Source organism: Rhyacophila brunnea, unplaced genomic scaffold, assembly GCF_057557595.1.
Source record: "Rhyacophila brunnea isolate RB1 unplaced genomic scaffold, BYU_Rbru_1.0 scaffold_13, whole genome shotgun sequence".
Taxonomy (NCBI): domain Eukaryota; kingdom Metazoa; phylum Arthropoda; class Insecta; order Trichoptera; family Rhyacophilidae; genus Rhyacophila; species Rhyacophila brunnea.
The window spans coordinates 30444921-30472029 of NW_028232785.1; the positions used below are offsets into that span (position 1 = coordinate 30444921).

Consider the following 27109-nt stretch of genomic DNA (forward strand, 5'->3'; position numbering starts at 1 on the left):
CGAAGCATCTAGAAAATAAAATGACACTCACTTTGTGTCGGGTCTGCCGGATGGCGAAATTCATGTTTTAATATCGGTATCCTACGCTCAAATGAACATTCTGTTTGCAAGCGGTCTGCCCATACAAAATTTCTGACTGTCAGGTTTCGACTTCACCGTTATTATTGTGTTACAAAATGCCAATGTGTCTAGTTCAAAATTGTAAAAAAATCTACTAAACACTCCAAGAAAGATGGGATATCACTTTTCATGTGTTAGTATTATTTATTATTTATAAAATGCCATTTTAAGATAATGTTTATTCAATGCAATTGAATGACAGAAACCATTGGACAGTCGCCTGTGATGCGCCGGGCTCACTTGCGTCTAATCTCCGAGAAGTCGTAAGTAACCGAGAATCTGTTTCGAACGCAATGAGTCATGACACTAATACGCCATTACAATAAAGGTTATATTACTATAAATTCTCGAAGCTTGTATCGCATAATGGAAACGGATACGTCAATGGTCACGTGACATCTACCTATACATCTGTGAATAACTTTCATGCACAATTTCTCGTGCGCGCCGGGTATGAAGTGAGTCGTCCATTTAATATGTCATTGGTTAGAACAGATTATGGCATTCGGCAGACCCGACAAAAAAGTGAGTGTCATTTTTTTTTTCCAGATGCTTTGTTCATATTAATGTCATTGCTAAGCACACATTGAAAAACAATATATGTATTCGTAAAACCCAAGATTCAAACCTGGGACCAACGATATTACAAATACGCGTTAGCCGCTCGGCCATTGTGTGCGCCAACTCTAGAATAATAAAAACGCCTGTCATTAGTTTTAAAAGGATTAATTTAATACTATTTTATGACATTTTAGTATTATCAAATTATGCGAACAAGAAAAGATGCGGCATCACAACGACACAAATATCTTTCCTACAATGTTTACGAATTATTCAGGCTTACACTCTAAACTCGAAGAAGAATCATTGAACAAATTTAGTCATCCATTCGTAGCAGCGAACTAATTAAGTTCTGCGGAAATACACATGGTAATGCATAGAACCGAGAGGAATAGACAAAAGGCCTTCATCCAGCAGTGGCTTGATTCAGTCTGACGGTGACGGTGAATGCCAAAATTAAGAATTGGTCTCTTTCTAGAAATATTAATAGGTTAAAAGCCGATTGGCCAAAAGATAGCTGAATATGTAAAAGTATAGTGCAGTCCGATTTCACATTGGAATGGTAGTAACCTCGAACTGCTGGTTGCAGAGGTCTTTGCAGGGGGGGCACAGAAGAGCACCCCTATGAAGCCAGCCCCCTCGCACGATACGCACCGACATCTCCTGGCCGGCGTGGTAACACTCATACGAATAGTTGCCAACCTGAGGACAAAAAAAAATAGTGAGTACATGTGTAAACATCACCTGCATGTGTATGATTATGAAGGTGTCAGAATTTTGGACCACGTGAAATGTTTACCGTTTGCTTATTTTTGGACATTTATAATATTACTTAAATAAAACATAATGTTCATTTTTATCGAAGTTGCAGACAACTCCTAGTTATTAGATTATCAAAGCTGGTTTCGGCTGAAAATATTACAACATACCATAATGTGCAATCGGCCATTCTCGCATTTGTATTCGTAGCAGCCGGAACCCCAGTGTTGCCACTGTCGGACCTGTAATAAATAAAAACCGAACTGATAAATCAAAATAATTAAACAAATATATATTATCTTATCTCTGCCATCAGCCATTCTTTCATCAGCTTCCAGTGTAGTCCAATGCATAAGGCAGTAGCTTCTTATACTAGGAGTTCTGTGTTCGATTCCCAGTACGGTCACGATACATCTATGCGATTTTCTCAAGCCAGGGTCATAGATGTGAATCCTTGACACTATGCCGCAAGAGTACGGAGCGTTGCACACTCTGGTAGCATCCAGAACACAGGGCCAAGCCGCGTTAATCATTTCATCACGTCAACTTCTATCAACAAGTGTTGGCATGTCCGCTCATGAACTCGAGTGTTTGTAACGTGATCATACCAATGTACCCCCAAGATTTGGCAGAGACATCGATTATCAAAGCTCAAAAATCAAGACAAGACAAACTATGGTCATCACAGAATACAGCATGACCCATGAGGATTCCAAGTTGTTGGAAACTTGGTCTACAGCTTGGCGGACATACCAAAAACCTGCGCAGGAGTGTCGGTGTCAATTCATGCAGCACTGCATTCAGATTAAGACCTATACAGTTCGAAACACGCGACAAGACTGTTCACAGTTACCTCCAACCGTTCATCGATCGTAGCGTCAATAATGACTTCATCTTCTGCATTCTGCGTTCTCCAAATAGCATAGCCAATTACTCGGTTTACGCATGCGTGGATTTACTGCTGACGGTACATATTATCGCGGCCATAACAATAAAATGCACGTGTAAACACGTATTATTAATGGATCTCACAACCTGTTGTGGTATTTAAAAAGAAAAAAGTCAAGATTGGTATAGTTTGGTGGTACCTGTCTGCAGGATCTCTGCTCCCACATCCGATTAGTGTGATCGAAGCACTTTGACTTCTCCCCGTAGCTCTCCAACGCAAAGTTCTTGTCCACTTCTGTTGTCAAAATAGAAAAAAAAAATAATATTACTATTCATACTTAGCATAATCTAAAAAATTAAGCACACAGTGACATCTGTTTGAATAATTATAAAATACTAAGTCACAAATTATCGGTAATTCAACATGTGTCGTTAAAAATCTGCTGCCTGTCAGATACTGCCATGGTAATATCGTGAGGTATAGAAAAGATTAAAACCATTCTATTGACGGCTTTTCAAAATGACAGTCAGAAACAATGCATTACTTACTTGGATTGTTATCGCTGAAGGAGCATCTGGATCCCCTCACCACGACGCTGCCGAATCGCCAGGTGAACTCCTGGGTGTACGGACAGTAGTCAGCTAGGCTGACACTGCCTCCGTAGTGGGATTCAGTTCCGGGCGTCGCCTCGGCTATCCAATCAAAGTGCTGGAAAATGGACCCGCATGTCACACATCAAAGATGTTGAAGAAATCTTCTTAGATTAACTTTAACCACACGTAGTCCGCGTAGATTGTTGAGTGTGTTGGTACGAAGAGAGAGGAAGCGAAGGAATGCGGGGGTAATATGGTGAGGTGAGGTATGCACGAGGGTAACAGGCAATCACTGTATGTAGAAAACATCTGGTGGATAGCTCCATCACCAGTTGTTGTATCGAGTTCCAGCGGCCGTCGTACTAGGTGGGTACATTATATCTTATAACTATCACTATCCAACAATTATTAGCGATCGAGTCGTAGAATGGATAGCAGGTATGGCTTGCCTTCCCGGAATTGGGCAGCCACACTCTAGGTGAGTCTCTAACGAGTTTTTGCCTGGATTGTTTTCGAAGGATACGCAAAACGTACGTACTACATATATAGGTATATGTTTAGGTGCACAATTTTTTCTTGACGTCACAAACTATATTATGCTTTGACCATTTATCTAAAAAAATTGTGCCGTTGTAGCTATGTAATGAGTGGCTGTATAGAAACACAAACAGAAAACTGTGTTACCTGGTACAACGGTGGTAGTGGCTTATCGTGCAGCACCAGGTTGCACAGCGCCACGCTCTCACGCTGCTGCGAACACTCTGTCTGGAGAGGGTCTCGTTTTACCCGCGAGCAGAACGGATGGGCTGGTCTTCAGGGCACGGAAGAAGGAGACAACGAGTTAATGTATATGTTTCATGTCAAATGATTTTTGCCATTCGTCATTATCATCCCTAATCTCGACCATAAGCATCTGTTCAGCATACATCGTTACGAAGCATCATAAGGTGCCATGCTTGTTAGTTCTGACCAAGTACAATTGTAAGTCCAAGACGTTCCACAGTAAGTTGAATGTCACTGCAGCTATTCCCTGAATTTTCTTTCGAAGTGTCATCACCCGTTGTGATGTGCACCGTCAGATATCTATCTAAAGTTTTTGACACTCTCGGTGTATTGGTTTGAGATACCTGGGGTTCCAGCGGCTAGCTCAGGTGTCCATCGAACCCCGGATTCGCAATAAAAAAAATATTTTAAATTGAGGAGAAATTAAATGAAACCACGTCTGTCTCGTGCGTAACTTGGTATTATCTTATATATTACATTTTTTCTTTACATATTTTGTTTTAACAATAAGTTTCGCAGGTCCGTACATGTTGGAAAAGGGACGCTTACTAACTCTTTTCTCTTTTTTCAATTTTGCGTACCCACGCCGTCCAGCAAAAAGGACTCTCGTGATTGGCCAAATTTTATCGCGTGATGTTTTTGATTTGACGAATCACGAGGACCACCCCGGCGCAGGCGCGTGGAAATTTGAACGTTGCCGGCAAGCGCGGCAAAATTTATTATATTTGAATAAGTACTTATATTTAATCTTAAAATTATCTCTTTCATCCATCATCATTTATACTTTTTAAATTAAATTAAATTTATCTTTATCACACCGGACGAAGGCCTTTACTTATGAATAAGAAAAATTACGTAGTTGAGCAAGGAATCAGATTAGATGTTTTATGAAGCCGTTTCTAGAGGTCAGGGTTACGTTTCGACTTATGACTACTAAATGATTATTTTACACCGGGAGAAGCCCGCCTGTAACAGGGGTGTATCAGGTTGACAGGTGATACTGTAATTTCACATTATTTTTTAATCTTTCATATGCCTCTATATTACTATCGCAGTAACTGACAGGCCGCAGATTTTTAACGACACACGTTAAATGTAGAGCAACACTCTTACTAACATCACTGTAATACCGATAATTTGTTGCTTAGTATTTCATAATTATTCAAACAGATGTCACTGTGTGTTTAATTTTTTAGATTATGCAAATCAATTGACAGTGGCTAGTAATTGGCGTATTTGTGTGTGCGGCCTGTCGATCACAGCCTCATAGAGCGAGAAAACTAACTGAAGGCATAGAACGGACTAAATCTGTGTGAGATGAATTATTGTTATCCAACCTGTTACGGCAGTAAACGAGAAACAGAGCAAGGATACAACCCTGTACGACTCCATTACATTCAATACTATAGACTGAGAAGCATCGAACGCCATTAATCACTGAACACTAAAGTTGTGATTATATTATGCTGGACGTCGCGTATTATCATGTGACGTCACAGTAAGCTGCCGCTATAGGAAAAAAATGTGTAGTGTCGTATTTCTTGGTATTTAAAATATAATCAGACTGATTGAATTGACTTTGAACCTTTAAATGAAGATTGTCAGTTAGCAAAATCTGCCGAAATCACCAGAACAACAATGAGATCACCTCACGTTTTACCGCACATCATCGATACTTGCATGACTCAATGACCGTTTTTTATCATTTTCTACATGCCTAAACATTTTCGACTCGTGTCAAAATTGCGTGTTTTTTTAGCGGTTGGCAGTATGTATTTTCTATAAGAATGTTGCCTATTATCTATGGTCTGTAGGTTGGGTTCTGTTCAAAATATTATCTATGTATGTGATATCGCAAGTAATTTTAAAGGACGCACACGTAGAAACTGTTAAAATATTTGAAATTAGCATGAATAATTAATAATAATTCAAAATACTAATACATTAGAGTTGGCACTCTCTATAATTGAATTTAGAGAGGCGGTGATCAGCGTGACAGTACGCAACGTGCATCTCAATATAATTACAACTTAAATAGCTGTTATTCGGACAATATGTCTGGAATGCATTCTGCAGGTTTTTGGATATATTGTTCCGCGTAGAGCCTCCACTCTGTCATGAGAGAAGCAGAAGATTGAGAGGGGTGGAAGGTCATGGTCGCTCAGACAACGACGAAATTGCAAGGCGGTCACGATCGTCAGCCATGAGAGAACGACCAATAAGATATATTATCTAAAAATATTAAATTCAATATTTAACTGTTTAAACCAGGGGTAGTCAACCTGGTCCCTACTGCCCACTAGTGGGCGTTCTAGCTTTCATGGTGGGCGGTATGGGTTTTAAAAACATTTTACATAGATATCCAGTATTTAGTTTCGCAGCATCAGCTTCAGGGTTCTCATTAATAATTTAATTAGTTAAATGTAATTTCATCAGACTTCATGCTTCTACCTATGCAAAGAAAAAGATAGATTTAACTACAGTAAGTTGTTTTATTAAGATTTATACTGCCAAACTTAGCAAAAGTCTGACATAAAGTATTTGGTAAGTAATTATTATCAGCAGCGGCTTCTCTGATACCATGCATGTTCGTTGCACTCCTTTTTCCTAAACATCACTCAATGTGCAACAATGCTATTCATAAGTCATCACTCGTTTATCGCAATTTAATCCAACTAAATTTGTAGCAAATGCATGTACCCACTGAACAGTCATCGAATACGGGCGCTCGTGTGAGCGCCCTAATATCGATCTTAGTTTGCCATTCATATTACATTGTATAATAACAGTTCAACCCGACACGTGAATCACATAAACAAGTCATAAACACACAAAATTTTTATATTCTTTTTAAATAAGGTAAGAAAATTTTTAGTGCACCCCCAATGAAAGCAATTTTGGAAACCACCGGCCGCCACTGATTATTATTATTATATGCTTTAACTTGCTGTAGTAACTCTCCTTTATAAAGTAAAGTTAGGTACCTACTTCCCTACTTTATAAATCACCATTACTGTGAAACCGGTGGGCGGTTAGAAAATTTTACTACTAACAGAGATACAAAAGTGGGCGGTAGGTATAAAAAGGTTGACTACCCCTGGTTTAAACCATCATATGTAGAGAGAGACAACAATACCTTATTTCCTGTTCAATCTCTTCAGAATCGCTTAGCATTGCATAAAGAAAAATTTGAAAATATCAATACAATATTAAATTAATTACGCATACATTAATAAATTCAGTGTTCACTAAGTCGGCTCTAACATCTAAACCCGCCTCGTGTGCCGCACAGCCATAAAACAAACCTTCCGAGAACTGAGATCCAGTGTTGCTTGTGAAGGCACATCTACCTAGCGACAGTCGCGTGTAGCCTTCGAAATCGGCGATCGGCGAGCCGGTATAGGAATGACCAATTCGTATGTGTTTGTATGCGACTTCGACTCTTCGACTCGGAAACAGTCACAATGCGACCAATCTGGAGAGCTCCATTTGGCAACATGTGTTTTGTGAATAACGATGACGTCACATCGACGTATTTAACATGTTTTAGGCGAGACAAGTTTTGATGTGAGAGCCGGCTTAGTGATAATATATAAAATGTATTATCACTCTTTATTCACCACATATAAATATTGCTTCGATGACACATGTTTCACTCACATGGTGAGCTTTTTCAATAGTAATGGAATTTATATGGATACGATGATCCGCTAACCCACTTTGTAAAACATACGGAGGGGTTAGGTTAGGTGTACAAAAACCTAACGTAACCTAACCTAAGTCAGGTTTTTTTTCTTTCTGTTCATGCCTGTTACTTAGGTGTAGCATATAGCAGTGAGGTTGTGAGTTGAGGTAGGCAGTTAAAATTCGTCATAAATAGTGCATACTGAACTTCGTCAGTCATACGTATTTGTTTTCATTAATTAAGAATAATATATATTACAGTTGGTATGTATTGGTTAGTTTTTTAAAATTCATTAAGCCCCGTCTATACTAAATCAAAATCGATAAAAACATTCTATCTACATAATACGAGGGTGGGTCAATAAGTCCTTAGAAAAGCCGACAGGTGGCGCGACTAGTACTGCAAGCGGTTTGTTTTCATGCAGCGGCACTACCGATTCAGTATGCTGCGAAGTTTCAATCAGATTGGTCGGGTTGTTGTGTGTTTCTCGTACATTTAAAAAAAAAATTGCTTGTGGAAAATGGAAAAATGGAAAATGGAGAAAATTGAGTTTAGAGTTGTTATTAAACATTTTAATATAAAAGGGTTAACAGCAAAGGAAATAAAAAACGAGTTGGATTTAGTTCACGGCATATCTGCTCCTTCACTTGCAACTATTTATAACTGGTTAAATGAATTTAAACGTGGTCGTACATCAACAAAGGATGAACCACGCTCAGGACGTCCTGTAGAGGTGACTACACCAGAAATGATCAATAAAATCCACGATATGGTGTTAAGTGACCGAAGATTAAAGTTGAGTGAGATAATTGAGGTTACAGGGATCTCAAAAGGTAGCGTCATTTCTATTTTACATGAAAAATTGGGCATGAAAAATATTTCTGCAAGATGGGTGCCGCGTTTGCTCACAGTCGACAATAAACGCAGTAGGGTGGTGGCCTCTAAAGCCCTGTTGTCGCTCATGCAACGCAATCCGGATGAATTTTTTCGTCGCTTTGTGACTGTAGATGAAACATGGATACACCACTATACTCCCGAGACGAAAGAACAGTCAAAGCAGTGGATTGCGAAGGCAAACCATGTCCAAAGAAGGCGAAAACCGTAAAATCAGCTGGTAAGGTTATGGCTACTGTATTTTGGGATGCACGTGAAATTATTTTCGTTGACTATTTGGAAAAAGGAAAAACAATAACAGGGGATTATTATGCATCTTTATTGGACCAGCTAAAAAACAAAATTGAAGAAAAACGGCCTCATTTAAACAGGAAAAAAATCCTCTTTCATCAGGACAATGCCCGTGTTCACACATGTTTACGATCAATGGCTAAAATTGAAGAATTGAAGTTCGAATTGGTCGACCACCCACCGTATTCGCCAGATTTAGCCCCCAGTGACTTTTTCCTTTTCCCAAACTTAAAAAAATGGCTAAGTGGACAACGTTTTTTTCAAATGAAGAAGTCATCGATCGGACAAATGCTTATTTTGAGGACCTTCCGAAAACTTATTTTTCTGACGGTTTAAAAAAAATTGAGAAACGTCTAACCAAGTGTATTGAGCTCCAAGGAAATTATGTTGAGAAATAAAAAAAAAATACAAAAATAAAACCTGTTTTAATGCTTTTTTCTAAGGAATTATTGACCCACCCTCGTATCTAAATTTATGTATTATTTGATGGCATAATTTTAGATATTTTATAGATAAACTAATATGTCTTGACTATTATCTATTATGGTTTGGATTACGCATGGTTTAATTGAATTTTAAAAACTAATAAACACAATCTACACATTGCATTCTTAGTTCAATGAAAACAAATACGTTTAGTGACAAAATTTAGCGTGCACTATTTATGCCAGATCTTAACAGCTTACCTCCACCCTTCGCCACTTGCCATCAGTTTTGCACCTTATTGGAGAATCTCCACACTATGGATGTCATAACAACAAACCTATTTCACAAGGAAAGGTTGTTAGCGATTCCCCAATCTATTGGGTCTTTGCTCTGAGTTAAATACACATTAATAAAAACAACATGCATTTTTTAAATAACCAACGGATCGAATCTGCGACCCACGGAATCAGAGATATGTATCCGGCAATTAGGCCACTGTCGGTGAATAGAAGAAGGTTTTTCTTCAATATTTGTGCATCACTGGAACCTACTCTATGACTTGGATTTGTTAGAGAACCAAATTGGTTTTATATTACAATCTTTCAAGGTTTATCGTCACTCTTAACTGTTATGTATATATCTATATAATAATTTGAGATTCGAATAAGAATGGAAGCTGTCATACCTGTTGGAGGCATTCTTTATCCACTCCTTGCACGACCTGGTAACGAAGGCGCATCCCAGCCCCTTCCCCCAGTTGAGCTCGCCGGCCTGATCGTAGTCCGCCTTGTACCAGCCCGTGTCCTCCATCAAGGCAAGGGTGACACGCGAAAACACTGGATTCTGCGTGTGCGTACCTGTCATCGCTTCGTTCTGGACAATAAGTATCATGCAATCAGAAACTGCTGGTGTTTAAATCAATTAAAAGTGTGCGGTCAATCGTAACAAGAGTGAGGGAGAGAGAATAACAAAGAATAAGGTTAGAAATCGAATTAAAAATAATCTCTAGGCTTGCTCTGTTTTTATTTATTCAAGCAGCTATCCTACTGACAGCCAGTCAGAGAGAGAAAGAGATAGATTATAGGAGTGGTAGGAAGAAATGGGAACTTGTGTGGTGAAAAGGGGAGGAAGGAGGGTTGATGGGGGAAATGGAGTAAATGGAGTAAAATTTGAGGGATAGGGGTCGTCAATGGGGAAATATATGGGTGGGTGGAGAGAAATGAAGAGTGAGAGAAAATTTGTATTACAAAAAAGAAAAAGCTGACAGAGAGGTCAAAAAGAATGAAAGAAAGAGAGACAGGAGAGATAAGACAGAGAGAAAAAATCTTGTCTCATGCGCTTTCTTCCCTTTTTTAGGATGCAATGTGGTTCCATAGTGCCTTTTTATAAATTTTGTTTTTTTTTATCAGAAATAGCTGTCAGTTAATTTGTCAACAAATTACGTCCATGTTCTGGATCCTAACTCCTAACACACATTGAATTTGACAGGAAATTCTGCATCACACATGACTTTGGAAGCAATAACATTCTGTCAATAAGCCGACGCATGTGATGAATATTAAAATTTATTATTCTTTGGTCAAGAATATTTTTCCAAGCCTCTAATCTAATTCATATCTCTAAATGTTAAAACTACATCGATAATTGACAGATTTCCTACCTCCATAATCCGTTTCTCCCAGTGCGTCAAGGCGGTGCCTTCCCCACCCTGGTCTTCTAGCTCTGCACCCTCAAGACTGCTGCACGAAAAATGATTCCTCACCTGAAGACAACACACCATCAAATAAACAGTATTATACAAAGATTTTTTATAAAAACCCATAATTATTATTGTGCCAAGTTAAGACTTACTTCCTTCACAACCCTGGGTGTGACCATAACTTGAATGTTTCTGGTCATGTATCCGCCACGAACCATCCACCGCTCCCTGGTGACGTTCCTCACCACCTTCTCCGACCACTGGTGGATCTGTAATCTGCAAAAACAACAAAATTAACAATCACTACACACTTCTCCCTTTTGCCATAAATATATAAATTTCTTTCTAATCAATAAACATTTTTCGAGGATCGGCTTCTAGTGTCCATTAAAAGCTAATTTGATTCTGCTGGAATGTATTATGATAATAGAAAGAAGAATACTCACTCTTCGTTTAAAGGGGGACTGCCGGTGTCCGGGTTTCTTGCAGTCAAAGGATTTCCATCATCGTCCCTGCAAATGAAAAATAACAAAATTATACGACATACCTCGAAGATGACGACCTCATGTAAAATCAAAGTATTTAAAAGATAAAACTAGATACACAATATGCTGACCTGTAAAAGGCATATAGAGAGACACTGAAGCCTAGGGCGTGCAGCATCTCATGCTGTACAGTAGACAGCATGGATCCCAGCTCCTGGGGTCGCGTGGACAATTCTGCAGGACAGAAGTTGGCGTGTCCAGCTATGGGTCTGAAAATATAACAAAACAATGTATGAATTTAGTTAAAAAAAAATTTATATTTTATATACACTTTTTAATATTTTTATGACTATTGGATGATATGCCAAACATGCACTTTTTTATACCATATAGTTTCCCTACACTTTGTTCATATATATTTGAGAGTAAACTGACGTTAGGTATTCATATAACTGCTATAGATGTTTGCATTCCGATAGTAGTGCTTGACGTCGAGTCCTATTAGGGTTTTACCTAGAAATAATTTCCGTAAATGAGATGCTTTGCTCAGCAATAACTGTGCTATAGCAGCCATCTTGGAAAATTGAAAATACTGACATTATATAGTTTTTAGTCTGTATGCCCTCACATGTTTAATCACACGCTTTTTTACCATTCGGCAAGTTTGGCCTATATACTTCTTCGGTCATCCGCAACAGCTTCTTATCTACTGGACACCTATTGAATCCAAATGAGTTCTTTACTGGTCGCATTCATACACCTACAGTACACTTCAACACATTATCTCTTGAGAATGGCCTCTGCAACTAGCCTGAAACGTCGAGGAAAGAAAGAAGGAGAAAGTAAAATACTGTAAATATGGTTATTCTAGGACTGTGATGGCGAACCTATGGCAAGCGTGCCGCGAGTTGATTTTGCATGGCAGGCGAATGTTTTATTTTGAAGAGAAAAAAAATACGTTTAATGTAAATGTATAATTACATCGGTCGGTCCATAGGCTTTATGCGTCACACATAATATTATCGCACTAACCTCATCAGGCGGCGGAGGAAGCCGCGCCGTGAACCTCTGATTTTGGTCGATTTATAATGTTTGAGATCACTGTAATGAGAGAATGCCTCATCTGATCAGTGCAATTCTGATGTCAATTTGTGCGTAAAAACCAACAACATATCACCACGATATCTTTGAAAATTTCGAAAACAAAGAAAAAATATTCAATGAACAAAAGATATGCCTTCGGCTAGAAACACGGTGAAAGATAGAATAATTGTAACTTGTTTGTACTTAAATAAAATTTAATTGTAATATTTAAATCTTATTAATAGTATTCTTAAAAACCATATTTTTCATTTCCCCAAGGAAAACTGCTCGGCACGTCAGACAGTCGAAACTTAATATTAAGGAAATTTTAGCATGCATACGTAAAAGGGTTCGCCAACACTGTTCTAGGACTTTTTTTCAATTACCTACCACAGCTTGCATAACTTTAATTGGAACCCTTCACCACCGATGCGTCGGAAATAGCGAATGAGGGCATTTGGGGTACGTCCCTTGCCGGGGTTATTCACTTGATTTTAATTCTTGCAAATCAACATTTATAATTGAATTTTGTCCAATACTCTCCGTTGTTAAAGTTGTGATCAAATTGAGATGCATGTCACGTCACTGTCACGGTGACAAATTTAGTCTATTGTTTCGTCATTTTGCAGAATATTTTAAACGATCACCACCTCTCTAAATTCAATTATAGAGAATGCCAACTCTATTATATTAGTATTTTGAATTTTTATTAATTATTCATGCTAATTTCAATTAATTTTAACAGTTTCTAGGTATGCGTACGTTAAAATTACTTGCGATATTATATCCATAGATAATAGACATTATCCTTATAGAAAATACATAGTTTTAACCAATAAAAACAAAAAACGTGATTTTGAAATGATTCTAAAAAGTGTAGACACGTAGAAAATGATAAAAACGTTCAAAACGTCATGCAGGTGTCGACGCAGTGCGGTTCAACGTGAGGTGATCTCATTGTTGTTTTGGTGATTTCGGCAGATTTTGCCAACTGACAATAATCGTTTAAAGATTCAAAATGTGTTACAGGATGAGAGCATCAGTCTGATAACATTTTAAACACTTATTGGTGTAAACGACATTACACACTCTTTTCCCGTGGCGGTAGCTTACTGTGATGTCACATGATAGTCCGCGACATACGCAATGATATAATTCACGCTTGATTGTTACAATTTGAAGATTTACCTGTCGAGGACACTCTCCTGCTGACAGTGCGCGGCGTACGCCACCGTGAGACCTCGTTGACATCTTTCCGTCTCGATGGCAGACACGTACAGAACGAAATCGGCGTCGGCCACTCCATCACCGCCATCTCCTGAGCGACCGCAAGCCTGGCCCGTACTGTTGCACACGTAGCAAGGCTGGAATCATAATAACAACGTCATTACTTGGACTGTTGAATTAAGAATACATATTACATTTATGGTTTTGGTTAGTTTATTTATTAATTATTCATTAACCCCTGCCTAAACCATAATCGATAAAAAATATTCTTCTATCTATAAAATATTTAAAATTATGCATGGTTTAATGGCATAATTTTATAGATAAGCGAATATTTTTTTACTGGTTTAATATAATTTTTAAAACTAACCAGCACCATCTTCAAATTGAAGTCTTAATTTAATGAAAACAAATACGTTTGACTGACAAAGTTTAATATTAATCATTTATGTCGGATCAGTCAGCAGTCAATGTGTAACACATTGACTGCTGACTAGATATTCACTTTTTAATTACCACATTTAAATAGCATGCTAATTATATCGAATGGCCACATAATCATTACGCGCTAGGCGCGTCTTTAGCGTTCAATGTATTAACAGCCTACCTCCACCCTTCGCCAGTAGTATGATATATTTTAAATTCTATAAACCAATTTCTCGTCGGGTGTGCCACCCTTTGGATAACTACCGAATAGTTACCTCCAAATCAACCCGCTCCGCACTCTACACTTGGAGCGTATCACGAGGCCTTACGTTTGAATGTGAACCATCTAAATTCTAAAGTATAATTTAAACCTTTACACTCAAACTAGAATTAATATAATGCATTTCGTAGTGCCGTGTTACAAAACTTTCCTGCCATAATATAAACCAAGAAAATACGAACTCGTGTTTCCATTCATCACTGCCCGAACATAAGTCACACACACAACGCAACCATTAGAACAATATACGTAACATCGGGGGTAAGATCACATCTTACAACATTCATTCCCCCGATAGGACCCCCAGAGGAGATGGGCTGACGCTGTCAAGAGGTACTGAAAGTGAATGACCTAAATGATTTGTAGCACCAATATAAATAAGTAAATGATTGGCAATCGTTTCCCTAAATACATCGAATTGCAACAATACTCACATTGAGATGGTCCTCGGGAACCTGCACCTCCCCGCAAGTGGTGATCTCTCGACATTTTCCTATGCAGTGCGTCCGTCCCCCCTTCACGAACACTTGGCGCGAGGAACACTTCCTGCATCAATCACAAAGGATAATAAATATATGGATGGAAGAATTAATAGCACATCGCGTTTGTCAAAATTCACATCAACAAACAATATAATATAAAATAGTTTTGACAACTAGTCACATAGAAAAAGGAGGAAATTCACAAAGCGAAACAATATTTCACCAAGCAAAATAATCTTTACTCGTGGCTAATGTCACTATGGTCGGCTATAGTCACGTCTAGAGTTGGGTATTTCCCGAGAAAATCTCAATCTCGAGATTCGGGATTTCCATTAAAGAATTTTCGAGAATTTTCGAGATGTCGAGGATATTTAAAAAACCTGTAAAAAATGCAAAAATCAGTGTAAAAACAGACAGATTCCAAAAAAATATGTTTTTTTTTATTTAAGGAAGAAGACAAACAAAATAAATATAAGTAGGAAAACAAAAATAATTCAAAACATTACTTATTAAAATAGAATTTCAAAAAACACAGACCGTCAATGTCTGCGTCTGACAATCGCGTACGCTTTTGAGACACAAAATTCCCTGAAATTGCGCTCATGTTGAGTCGACGTTGGCTTAATTGTGTTAAATGCCCAGATCATTCTTTGAACGTATTTTCTGTCCACTTTTTCATATCGTCTCTGTTCTGGCAGAACACACTAACTGGAGAATACTAGTTTTGAGTAATTTGACGTTGAAGTTGTTAAAATGTTTGAAATGGTCTATCATGTGAGTTTATTAAGTAATCGTAAAAAGGATGACTTTAAAATAAAGACTGTTTATTTATTAAGTAGGTTTCCAGACGGTAATGTTTGAAATAAGGAACATTTTGATATAACTAACTCAATATGTAATTTTTTCGAATAAGTGTCTTCTGCCAGAACAGTGACGATATACATTTAGTTCGAAATCGTATCTCTATTTATAGAACTAAAATCACACACTCGAACTCAAATTTTGTTAATTTATTTCAATTAAAAAAAAACGTTTTTCAATTAATATTTGATAATAAAGAAATCCCGAATCTTGAGAAAAGATTCTCGAGATCCGGGATTTAGCGAAAAGTTTAAAATTTTACTTCTCGAGATTCGGGATAGAAAATCTCGAAAATTTCTCGAGTATTCCCATCGGGAAATTCCCGAAACCCTACTATAGGCACGTCATTGTGCGAGACGTCATAATATTTCAGATCTGTCAAATAAACTGTATAAATTGTCATTTTCATAGCCCCATATCAATAAGAGAACATGGACAGCTAATATAGGTATTAATAAAGATATGCAAATATCATTTAATATGCTCTATCATCAGTGATGAAGGGTGGAGATAGGCTGTTAAGATTCCACATAAATAGTGCACATTAAACTTTGTCAGTCATACTAGTATTTGTTATATATTTGTCATATAATAAGAATACAAATTGCAGATTGTGCAGGTTAGTTTTTAAAATTCATTTAAACCTGTCTAATCCAAACCATAGTTGATAATAGTCAAAAAATATTCGTTTATCTATAAAATATCTTAAATGATATAGTTTATAGATGGAAGTATATTTTAAATCGATTATGGTTTGGTTTAGGCAAGGCTTAATAAATTTAAAAAAAACTGACCGACACCATATTCTGTAATGATATGTACTTATTATCAATTCAACGAAAACAAGTACCTATGACTGAAAAAGTGTGCACCATTTTAGTCTAATGGCCCATAGCATACAAAAACTATTATAGTTTGGTTTAGGCAAGGTTTAATTGATTTTTAAAAACTAACCAATTCGATCTGCAATTTGTAGTCTTTAGGCCATCCATGGACTGAAACCGTATGCAGTTTCGAACCGTGTGCTATACTAAGCTTATCTTTTATGGTCATGCAAATATATTTCCACAAAGCGTATTATAATCATCTGATCGTATCCGTTTATACCACACACTTAGCGATGGTGCCCACAGAACGCGTCGGGCGCGCGAAGTCCGCGTATGCAGTGTTTATTCATAACCATAATCACACGTCTCTCGCCGCGCATTACCCTTCACCTATGTAGTAAGCGGCCCAAGCAGCACAAAATAAATATTATTACAGCGCCTCTCATAACAAAGCAATAAAAATATTATATTATTTCGGGGCTTGTAATTAAAATTTACGACGACATTATTCAACCAGCGATAAACTGAACACGCAATAAAATAAAACAATGACTTCTCTGTAATTAAATAATTGCTTTCCGCCCGTCGATCGACGATGCCTCGCGCAGCGTGTTTTTGCTCGCTGTGTTCAATGAATGGACTCCATTGTATTTTCTTTCATTCGTATCGCCGAGAAGCGGTGATTCGCGAAAAAACGATGATTCATGCGGCGCGCGCGTATAATGCGTCGCCATATCCAGTGGGCGCTGGCGTATTTGATTACGTTGTATTTTCAATGATTTATGCGCCACTTGTAGAAATTTTTCGCGAGTGCGGCGCCCGACGCGTTCTGTGGGCACCATCGCTTACACTTACAAATTTAGTGAAATTATATTTTCACTAACAAAAATCATAAGTTTAGTATGGCACACGGATATAAACCGCATACGGTTTCAGTCCATGGATGGCCTCTTAGTATAATTAAAACAAATTAGTACGACTGACAAAATTTAGCGTGCACTATGTATGTCGAATCTGAACAGATCGCCACTGATACTCACTATCTGTAGAAAACATTAAAATTTGTTCTCGAAGCTCAGTATAATACACTTTTTAATGTCGGATCCAGCCTACTTCCACCCTTCGCCACTGACAGGTAGGTATAAACGGACATTCGTTGCATATATATGTCAACGAAAATAACATAAATAACTATGACTGAAAAGGTGTGCACTATTTTGTCGTATCGTTAATTTTAAAAACTAACCAAAACTATCTGCAAATTAAAGTATTAGTTTTAGGAAAACAAATAAGTATGACTGACAAAGTTTAGCGTGTACTATTTATGTCGGATCTTAACCGCCTACCTCCACTGCGTGTATAGGGTCTCACCCAAGGCCTGAACAAAAACGATGCATGAGTGCGAGTGAGATAGTATTCGGCACCCTTACAATCTCTGCGACACGCGCTAGAGTAAGATAAAAGGTCTACATATCTGTGAGCTAGTTACCAAAACTATCGCTATCAAATCGGGGCGAAACGCTTCACATAGCGCGGATAACTTGCGAGCTCGAGTTGCTAAAATTGATATTTTTTGTGTTAAACATAAAGTCAATGGTAAATATTTTTAGTTAATTAAGTAGAAAAGATGGTTCTGTGTGTTGTCTTAAAATGTGGTAGCCGTACTGATAAGCAAGGAGATGGTATTACGTTTCATAGGTAAGTTGATACATGTTCGTGATAATTTATTTGTATTTTATTATATATTTTAATATCAGTGACATAGTGTTTCTTTAAAATAACTTAAATTACGGATATCTTTACCTAATGGTTGCATTGAGACCGCTTAAAAATACTATAATATATATATATTTTAATTCTGAGCGTCTAGTGCGAGCACTTTGGGCGAGCACTAGCGAAATGGTCTATGGTCTCGAACATTTGTAGGCGAATGCGTTCGCTCGCCCACAAAACAAACGCAAGGCACGCGGCTTCATTTAGCAATGCAACGGGTGGCGTCTAGATGTATCTATAGTCTAAGGTCTCACCTGTTCAATCTTATGACGTCGCCAGTCTTCCTGACCATGAGGGTGCGCTCCCAGAACTGGACAGCTTCGGGCAGTATCGTATTCTACAACGAAACCAAATACAATGTTAAAATCAGGGCTTATTTGTTATGTAACGCGGTGGAACGGCGTTCCGGCACTTTTTTAACGGTATTTTTAACGTTTCAAAAGCAATTAGATGAAGCAGTGTTCGCGCTTACATAGTACAAGTAAATTTTCCTGAATCATCTCATATGAAAAGACATATCCTGAAAAACTATCGCGTTTGATATGCATTGAATTATATTACCATTTCTTCAAGTGAATGTGAACGCGGATTTTCGCAAATAAATCTACTCATTACCCCAATAAGAATTTCGTTGAAGACCGACACAGTTTCGGCACTTTTGTTCATCAAACTCGTCGGAGACCAGCTATGACACTTTTCGATCCTTCAAAATACGTAGATCGGTGGTTACTCAGTGGAAGACATTCGGCCATAAACTCTAACACTAAGAAAAGGAATCGAGACGATTTGCCTGACGAAAATTGGACTGAACTTTGGAAATCACCATGGCCCCCACAAAAGGGGGAGCTGACAGGGCTCTAGCCTTGGGGATCGTCCAGATAAGTGAGATAAACGTACATCACGAATTTGCTCTAATCGTAAAAAAACCGCCTTCAGGCGTATTAACATTTTAAATTATGTGGTTGTGTAAGTGCATTTTTTGGTTGTTTGTTGATACACTGAATACCCTTAATTTTACTTCAAACACCATTTGAAAAACGATACTATAGAGCGTCAAACTGCCTTTAACCTTAGTGATAGGGAGGGGGCCCGTTTCAAGATGTGGGGGCCATGAAAATCACTATATACTTTTATTCATGTATATGATGTTTTTACATTTTTTTTGTATTTGTTCGTTTGTTTAATTACAACGTTTTTCTTAGCTCGTATTCTTATTTGTCCGGTGGTTCTTTGTCCGGTACAAATCTTGCAATCGATTTTTAACTAGCTTCCCGACTAGCTAAGCATTTGAAACTTTTAGAATTTATCAGAACGCGATGCCAATGCATTTTTTAAATACTTTAGCCATCTTTAAGTAGAATTGAATTCATTTTCAGTTAATTCTGTTTTCTGAGTCCGAGTGCTCCGAGTGCTACGTACATTATACGTATCATTTGTGTTGAGTATTCTTGAATATGCCAGCATTATTTGGAGTCCTAATAGGTCCATCCACACAATTAAGTTGGATCGAGTCCACAATAGATTTCTTAGATTTCTCTATTTAAGAACATACGGGTTCTTTCCTTACGACAATGATAATAAAATAAATTTCCCGACTCGTTTTCTTCTGGGTATGCTATCAATGCAATCCCTATCTACCCGAAGAGTGATTGTTCTTTTAAAGCATTTCTTTTTACTTCTTCGTGGGTTCATTTACAATCCGTATATACTGGCAAATATTAATTTTCATGTTCCCACCAATATCACTCGTAGCTCCACGGTCTTCAAGATACCTCGTCGCAGGACAGATGTTATGTTTCATGATGCTGTGTATCGTGCAATTAGCTTATTTGATGGCACCATGAAGGTTGATTTGTTTTTTATTAACTATATACTGTTTGTGGACGTATTAAATAGGTTAAATTTATAATTGTATAAATTATCATATTTCATTAATATTTACACATGCTGTCTTTTTATTGTTATTTGTAATTAAGATATTTTTATACATTTGTATTTATTATGTATTATGGCGCATTGGCCAATAGCTGTAATGCTGTAATACTCTTTTTTATAAATAAATAAATAAATAAATAAATAATAAATAATATATGAAAAGTTATTTCGAAAAAAATATTGGGTCCTAGCAACTAAATTATTAATATATTCGTGCGTTACTTACGTTTTTACTGAAATGTCATTTTGACATTTCAGTATTATTTCTATCAAGTACACATTTTTTTTGATCGTTTAAGCAAGTCAAGTCAAGTTTATATGTTTCAACAGAAAATTTAAAAACGTTGTATATAAAAAGTTCTTTTTATCTTGTGATTATAGTGAGTTCAGGCAACTTAAAAAAAAGCCCTGGTTAAAATCAATAACAGCAGAATGCCTTTCGGGTCTTCCTATCCAGGGGATTCCAAAGTTATTCGATTCACGGAGCCCTCGGTAGATCAGGATATTTCTAGAACACCCAAAGTCAGAGTATACCCAACGTATTTGCAAAAAAAATCACAACATCATCAATTATTGTCATTTTATATCTGGGTACGCGTGATGAGTTACGTATATATCCAAAAGTATGTAGGTGCATTTATTTATTTGACCGTTGATACGAGTATTATAATAAATAAATATTTCAATAATTTAACTTACATTAATGAGATCGAACTTTTCTGCTTCTAATCTGTAAAATAAAAGAAAAGAAATACATTTAATAAATAGAAATTATTTAAAATCCTATACATAATTTGAAAATACATGGGATATATAGCAGTGGCGAAGGGAGACTTTTCGAAACAGGTAGGCTGTGGAGAAAGCACACTTGTTAAATGTATTTACGGGAAATAAGAAGATAATCCGACATAACTACTGATGAATAGGTAGGTACACAAAAACCAATGAAATTTCAAAAGTCACTGATGGTATAAAATGAAGCAATTAATTTGAATTATGTATTTTCCTAAATATAAACGCAAGATACGCTCAAAATATATTGAAAATATCCGTTGTTGTGAATCTGTTCCATAAGAATTTATAATTTAACCTGTAAACTAGACATTTTAAAAGACTTCTAAGTATATTTAAAACACAGACTTAGATACAATATCAGATTTCAACTGACATAATTGGCTGAATAAATTGTCTTAGTCTATGAATAAACTAACTGACAAATAAAAATCACGAGATAAATTATTTATTATTTTTAACAACAATCAATATTTATATGTGATTGAATCCCATATAAATTATATTTTTTAAATTATATTATAAATTAGCTATAAATAAATAAATATTATATAATAGCTTACCAATTTATGGTCACATTAAATAGACAGACAGAGTTGAAAATGTCCCTCTGAGGCGGACGAAACCGGTCCTAATCTATTGATTAAAAGTGGAATAAGTACTACAAAAAAATTACATAAAAACAACAATACAATGCAGTTCCACCATGAATTGACAGTTAACAAAATAAAATAAATTATTCTTTGATATTTTTTTGTAATCAGGGTCGCAGAAAATCATCCCGGGAGGCTATATTAATTCAAATGTCTTGCATAAAGTGGTCTATCATAGTTAAATTAATTACTTAATTGAACAAGTATTCATTAAATATAATAAATATGTTTTTAAATACTTTACCTGTATACGGATTCATCGTAGTACAGCACTATTCTCAACGGTTGATCTAGACTTCTCTTTTTTACCATATGTTCCGGTTCTATGTGAACACCTCTTACGACCTGGAAAAAAAGAGAAAAATACATTATTAAAACTGTATAACAACAAATTTATATGATACATGTACCTATATTTGGATCGATGGTTGCTATCTTTCTCCTAGCTCTTCTTCCTACCTCACTCTCTAGTATAGCTAATGTGACCATTTATTTTTCCCCCCAAACCGGGACACATAAAAAAGGTAGGTACTTATCCATTTTAGGCGCCTCACACTTTCATACAAAACAATTGACAAGATATTAATGTTTTTTCATGTCATATTAGGTTACCTATTTTATTTATTTATTTGAAGATTATCGGTCTAGGTATGTTTGAGTAGGCGAATACGACGCTTGAGTTCCAACATTTTTTAATAGTCTTCTTCTTCGACCATGTCCGACCCTAATAGGATCATATGGACCTCCACAGAGTAGAGGTTTGTATTAACAGATTTTGTTTTTTTTTTTACGAGAAATGGATGTCAGCCACTTGCTCAACCTAATAGGTCCATACCCTGACTCACACACAAATTGAAAAACAATATGTGTACTTGCCAAACCCAGGATTCGAACCTGAGACCCACGGCATGACAATCCAACGCTTAAGCCGCGCGGCCGCCGTGGGTGTCTTAATGTTTGTTTTAATAGTACATACATGCTATTTTATTAATTAATGACAAATTACACACAGGTATGAAAACATGAAAATTTGTATATTTGGTGTTGATTTCAAAAACGTATGAAATTCTAGGCAGGATTTTTTCAAATTTACTTTTATAATTAACATTGCTTTAAGGACATTTACTTTCAACTGTGTTTTTTCACTCATCTACAACTTACTCATAATAGAGAAGACCCTTTCTACTGGTGCATTAGTGCCGGGCAGATATAAAATATATTCAATAATTCTACGAAAATTTTTGTGATCCAAATTATAGCCGCGAAAGTGTTTGAACAACTCCACCCAACGACTTTCGGTTGAAACATTCCCAGTGTTCCATTCAGACACTTGTGTAAATAATTAGAAAAGGCGAATATTCATTAAATATTTTTGTATCTTGGTCACAAGTTTCTTTCTTTTCGAAAACGGGACGTTTTGGCGTCCCGAAGCTGTGTTCAAGGACACCGGGACACGCCGCCTGAAAACGGGACGTCTGATCACATTAAGTATAGCCTTAAAGAGGAGGCTCGCTAGGAAAAGTTTGGAAAGCGCTGCATTTGCGCGTGTTGGCCGGCGAGACGCGTTCAAAATAATATATCACCCACATTAAAGAAATCGCATTTCAATATAATAATATAATTAAGTAGGTTAAGTTAGATACAACGTTATTTATTTTTGACACGCTCGTCATATATACGTGCACCGAATGATATTATATATATTATATTATATGATATATGAACGTACTACCTAACTACTTATATTTTATTTATTAGCTTGTTTTCTAAAGATGCTGAACACAACAGAATAATCAATAGAATTCCGATAGGCAATACTAGGGATTGCAATACCGGTATTTCAAAACCGGTATTCAATTATTTATCGATACCGAAACACCGGTTTCAAATATCCAAAATACCGGTATTTAATGTTATTTTTTTCATACTAGTACATTGTATATTAAATTTAGTGTATAAGATTAATGCTGCCAAAACGCAAATATAATTGACTGAAACCAACGAAAGTTAAATAATAATAAAACAAAATGCCTCAAAATATACTCATAGAATTGTCGGGATGAATTAACATTTCGAAAAAGAAAACATTCGTGGCAAATATTTCCAATTATTCTATAACTTTACTATTGATCCAACGTTGATGGTACATCCACAAACATTGAATTTGAGAGAGATTTTCCTGTACCTGGACAATACGCCTCATGACGCTTGACGCGGCGTGGAAGACCTGTCAGCGACGGTGGGATGAATCAACCAAAGGCCGGCACACATATATGTTTTTTCTAAATATTAAATGGCGATTGGAGATAACCAAATAGCTGACTCCTGACCATCACACCGGTCAATTTGTTACTGGACACGGTGGGTTCGCTGGCAAGCTCTTTTTGTAAGCCATCCGACATGTCCATGCGGAGGAGAAATTCAGGATGCCAACCACATCCTCTGGGAATGTCTTAGAATGTGCTCCGAACAGAAGGAGATGCTCAGGTTGGTCCAACCAGCTGTTGGGCCCATTGGGCCGTCCGACTTGGTTGCAACTAAGGCCAATTATCTTGCATTTTAAAAAATTGCGGCATCGTACTGCGGGCGTGAAGATCTATTCACATAATTTTGTTGCCCGTATGATTAGCTTAATTATTTCTGTTATATATACACTAGAATCATTTTTATTTTTATAATTTCCTTGTGCTCTTCTCTCCCCGGCACTTTGCATTAGAAAGTAACTTTAAACTCAGTCAGAGCTCACTTTGAGCGTAGCAACCTTAGTCCTGGGTATCTTCTCCTAGGGCATTCCCGGCCTAAAACTGAACTAGATGCTTCACATCGCCAATGTAGGGCCACGTGATACGCTCGATTAAGACCGGGTGTGGTGCGTGGCAGGTTTTAGTTTGGAGCGATTAACTTCAATGTACCTGGACTAAGACTTATAGTATTTTTTGTAAAAATTATCAGTAATAAAATCATATGATCTATACATATTTATAAAGGTCAACAAAATACATGTAGATAGGTTCTTTAGGTTGCTATAAAATAGTGTTTTTAATAGATTTGAATAGCTATATGTATTGATAAGTACATCTTTTTTTTTACTATAATATGTTTTGCCGAATACCGGTATTCAATAATAAATACCGGTATTGATATATTCATTCGGTATTGCAATCCCTAGGCAATACCCCAAATCACTACTTTTTGAATATGTGAGTATCCTAGGAAAATAAACAAACATTATGGACGTGCAATAGCGAAGGGTGGAGGTAGGCTGTTAAGATCCACCATAAATAGTGCACATTAAACTTTGTTAGTCATACGTATTTTTTGTTTTTAGTTTTTGTATATTTTGGGCGATACGACAAAATTGTGCACACTTTTTCATTCATACTTATTAATTGTTTTCGTTGGATTAAAAATACATATCACACATATTGTTTCTTCATTTTTTTAATTCATTAAGCCCTGCCTAAACCAAACTATAATAGTTAAAAATTATTACTCTATCTATAAAATATCCAAAGTTATGTATGATTTAATTGCATAATTTTATATATTTTATAGACTTGTATTGTTTGACAATTATCTATTATAGCACTATTTTTGTTAGATCGCTCATAGCATACCTAAACTATCATTGTTTGGTTTGGGCAGGTTTTAATTGAATTTTAAAACTAACCAACACCATCTGTAATTATTTGTAGTCTTGTAGACTGAAAAAGTGTGCACTATTTTTGTTAGATCGCTCATAGCATACCTAAACTATTATTGTTTGGTTTGGGCAGGTTTTAATTGAATTTTAAAACTAACCAACACCATCTGCAAATTGTATTATTAGTTCAATGAAAATAAATACGTTTGGCAGACAAAGTTTAGTGTGCACTATTTATTTCGGGTCTTAACAGCCTACTTCCAACCCTCACCACTGCTATATGCCACACCTAAGTAACATACGTGAACAGAAAGAAAAAAAACCTGAGTTAGGTTATGTTACGTTAGGTTTTTATTACAACGTTTTTCTTATCTCGTATTCTCATATGTCCGGTACAAATCTTGCTATCGATTTTTAACTAACTTCCCGACTAGCTAGACATTTGAAACTTTTAGAATACATCAGAACACGATTCCAATGCATTTTTTTAATACTTTTAGCCATCTTTATTAGAATTGAATTCATTTTCAGTTAATTCTGTTTTGTATGAAAAGTTATTTCGACACCATTATTGGTTGCTTGAATTATTATTATATACCTACGTGCGTTACTATGGAAATCAATATGACATGTCAAAATGACATTTCAGTATTATTTCTATCAAGTAGATTTTTTTTGATCGTTTAAGCTAGTCAAGTCAAGTTTATATGATTCAACAGAAAAATTAAAAACGTTGTATATAAAAAGTTTTTTTTATCTTGTAATTATTTACCACCTAACCTAACCCATGTTTTACAAAGTGGGTTATCGCATCATTGTAGCCTACCTCCACCCTTCACCACTGCCCCACACAGGTGGTAAATTCTGCTTTAACAGTACACTAACTACTGTTAGAATAGGCCTACGTCCACTGCTTATCTCAGACAATAGTATGACACGACAAAATAATAAATTACACCAATCATAAAATAATCGACAGCAAAAAATAATTGAACAAATAAAATTGTGTTTGTTATTTTTTTTGACCCGTGTGAACAAAGCAAATAAAGCAAAAACAATAAAAGATACTGAAGACGCAAATAATTCTTGTCAAATTACGTGCATTACTGGTAAATAGTCAGGTACAAATTACCTGTATTATAAATCGCAGGTGTCCAAACTTTTTTGACAATGGGGCATTACTTTACATTATGATTTTTCCAGACATTACTAAAATCATATACCTACTGAACTTTTCTCAGTTAATTGATTTGTGACGAGCTGTATGGCATGTTGCACCATATTGTTGGAACTACATATCGTCCCGATCAAAATCATCTAATTCATGCCAGAAAAAATCAGTAATCATGTTGCTATAGCGTTCTCCGTTGCCATCTTTTTTTTCAAAATAATACGTAGGTATTATTAAAGATGGTATTTGTAAGTTTTTTTTTAAATTCATTAAGCCCTGCCTAAACCACACCATAATCGATAAAAAATATTCTCCTTAAAGATAAACGAATATTTTATAAGTTATACTTCTTTAGGCGCGTTTCGGAAATCAGATCAGAGTGTATTTTTGGCGTGTGACATGTAACACATAATTTATTTTTTCACACGAAAAAAATCGCTACAATCTTTACGCCACAGTATGATAATGCAATCGTGACGATTATACAGTATAATATTATAGTTTATTTCGTTGCCTAGACAGCGAATTTATTATTATATGTACGAAGAATTGTTCCGTTGCATAGGAAACGAATTTATTATCGTCGGCCATTTGCAATTCCTTACGTAAACAAACGATTAAACGTCAGATTGACATTTGGTATTTTAAAAATAAAAACAACGAAAAACCATTGAATAATTTAGTAATATAAGTTAAAGTGTATAGAAATAAACCAACGGCGTTCCAATAAGCGGTCCTTTTTCTTGAGTGTGTAATTTAACAAGATAATTA

General features: G+C 36.3%; 1 protein-coding gene across 1 annotated transcript in view; it reads right to left on the reverse strand.

Moving 5' to 3' along the window:
* Positions 1–27109, reverse strand: part of Invadolysin (leishmanolysin-like peptidase, invadolysin) — a 119784-nt gene that overhangs the window by 4006 nt on the left and 88669 nt on the right. The window contains exons 2-16 of the mRNA XM_085940772.1: positions 21769–21869; positions 20779–20809; positions 18399–18481; positions 14636–14747; positions 13457–13632; positions 11317–11454; positions 11147–11212; positions 10853–10976; positions 10662–10763; positions 9687–9874; positions 3607–3733; positions 2878–3037; positions 2529–2623; positions 1611–1682; positions 1252–1383 (exon numbers count right to left, since the gene is read on the reverse strand). Coding sequence (XP_085796898.1) covers positions 1252–1383; positions 1611–1682; positions 2529–2623; positions 2878–3037; positions 3607–3733; positions 9687–9874; positions 10662–10763; positions 10853–10976; positions 11147–11212; positions 11317–11454; positions 13457–13632; positions 14636–14747; positions 18399–18481; positions 20779–20809; positions 21769–21869 — 1707 coding nt within the window. The remainder of the gene's footprint in view (positions 1–1251; positions 1384–1610; positions 1683–2528; positions 2624–2877; positions 3038–3606; positions 3734–9686; positions 9875–10661; positions 10764–10852; positions 10977–11146; positions 11213–11316; positions 11455–13456; positions 13633–14635; positions 14748–18398; positions 18482–20778; positions 20810–21768; positions 21870–27109) is intronic.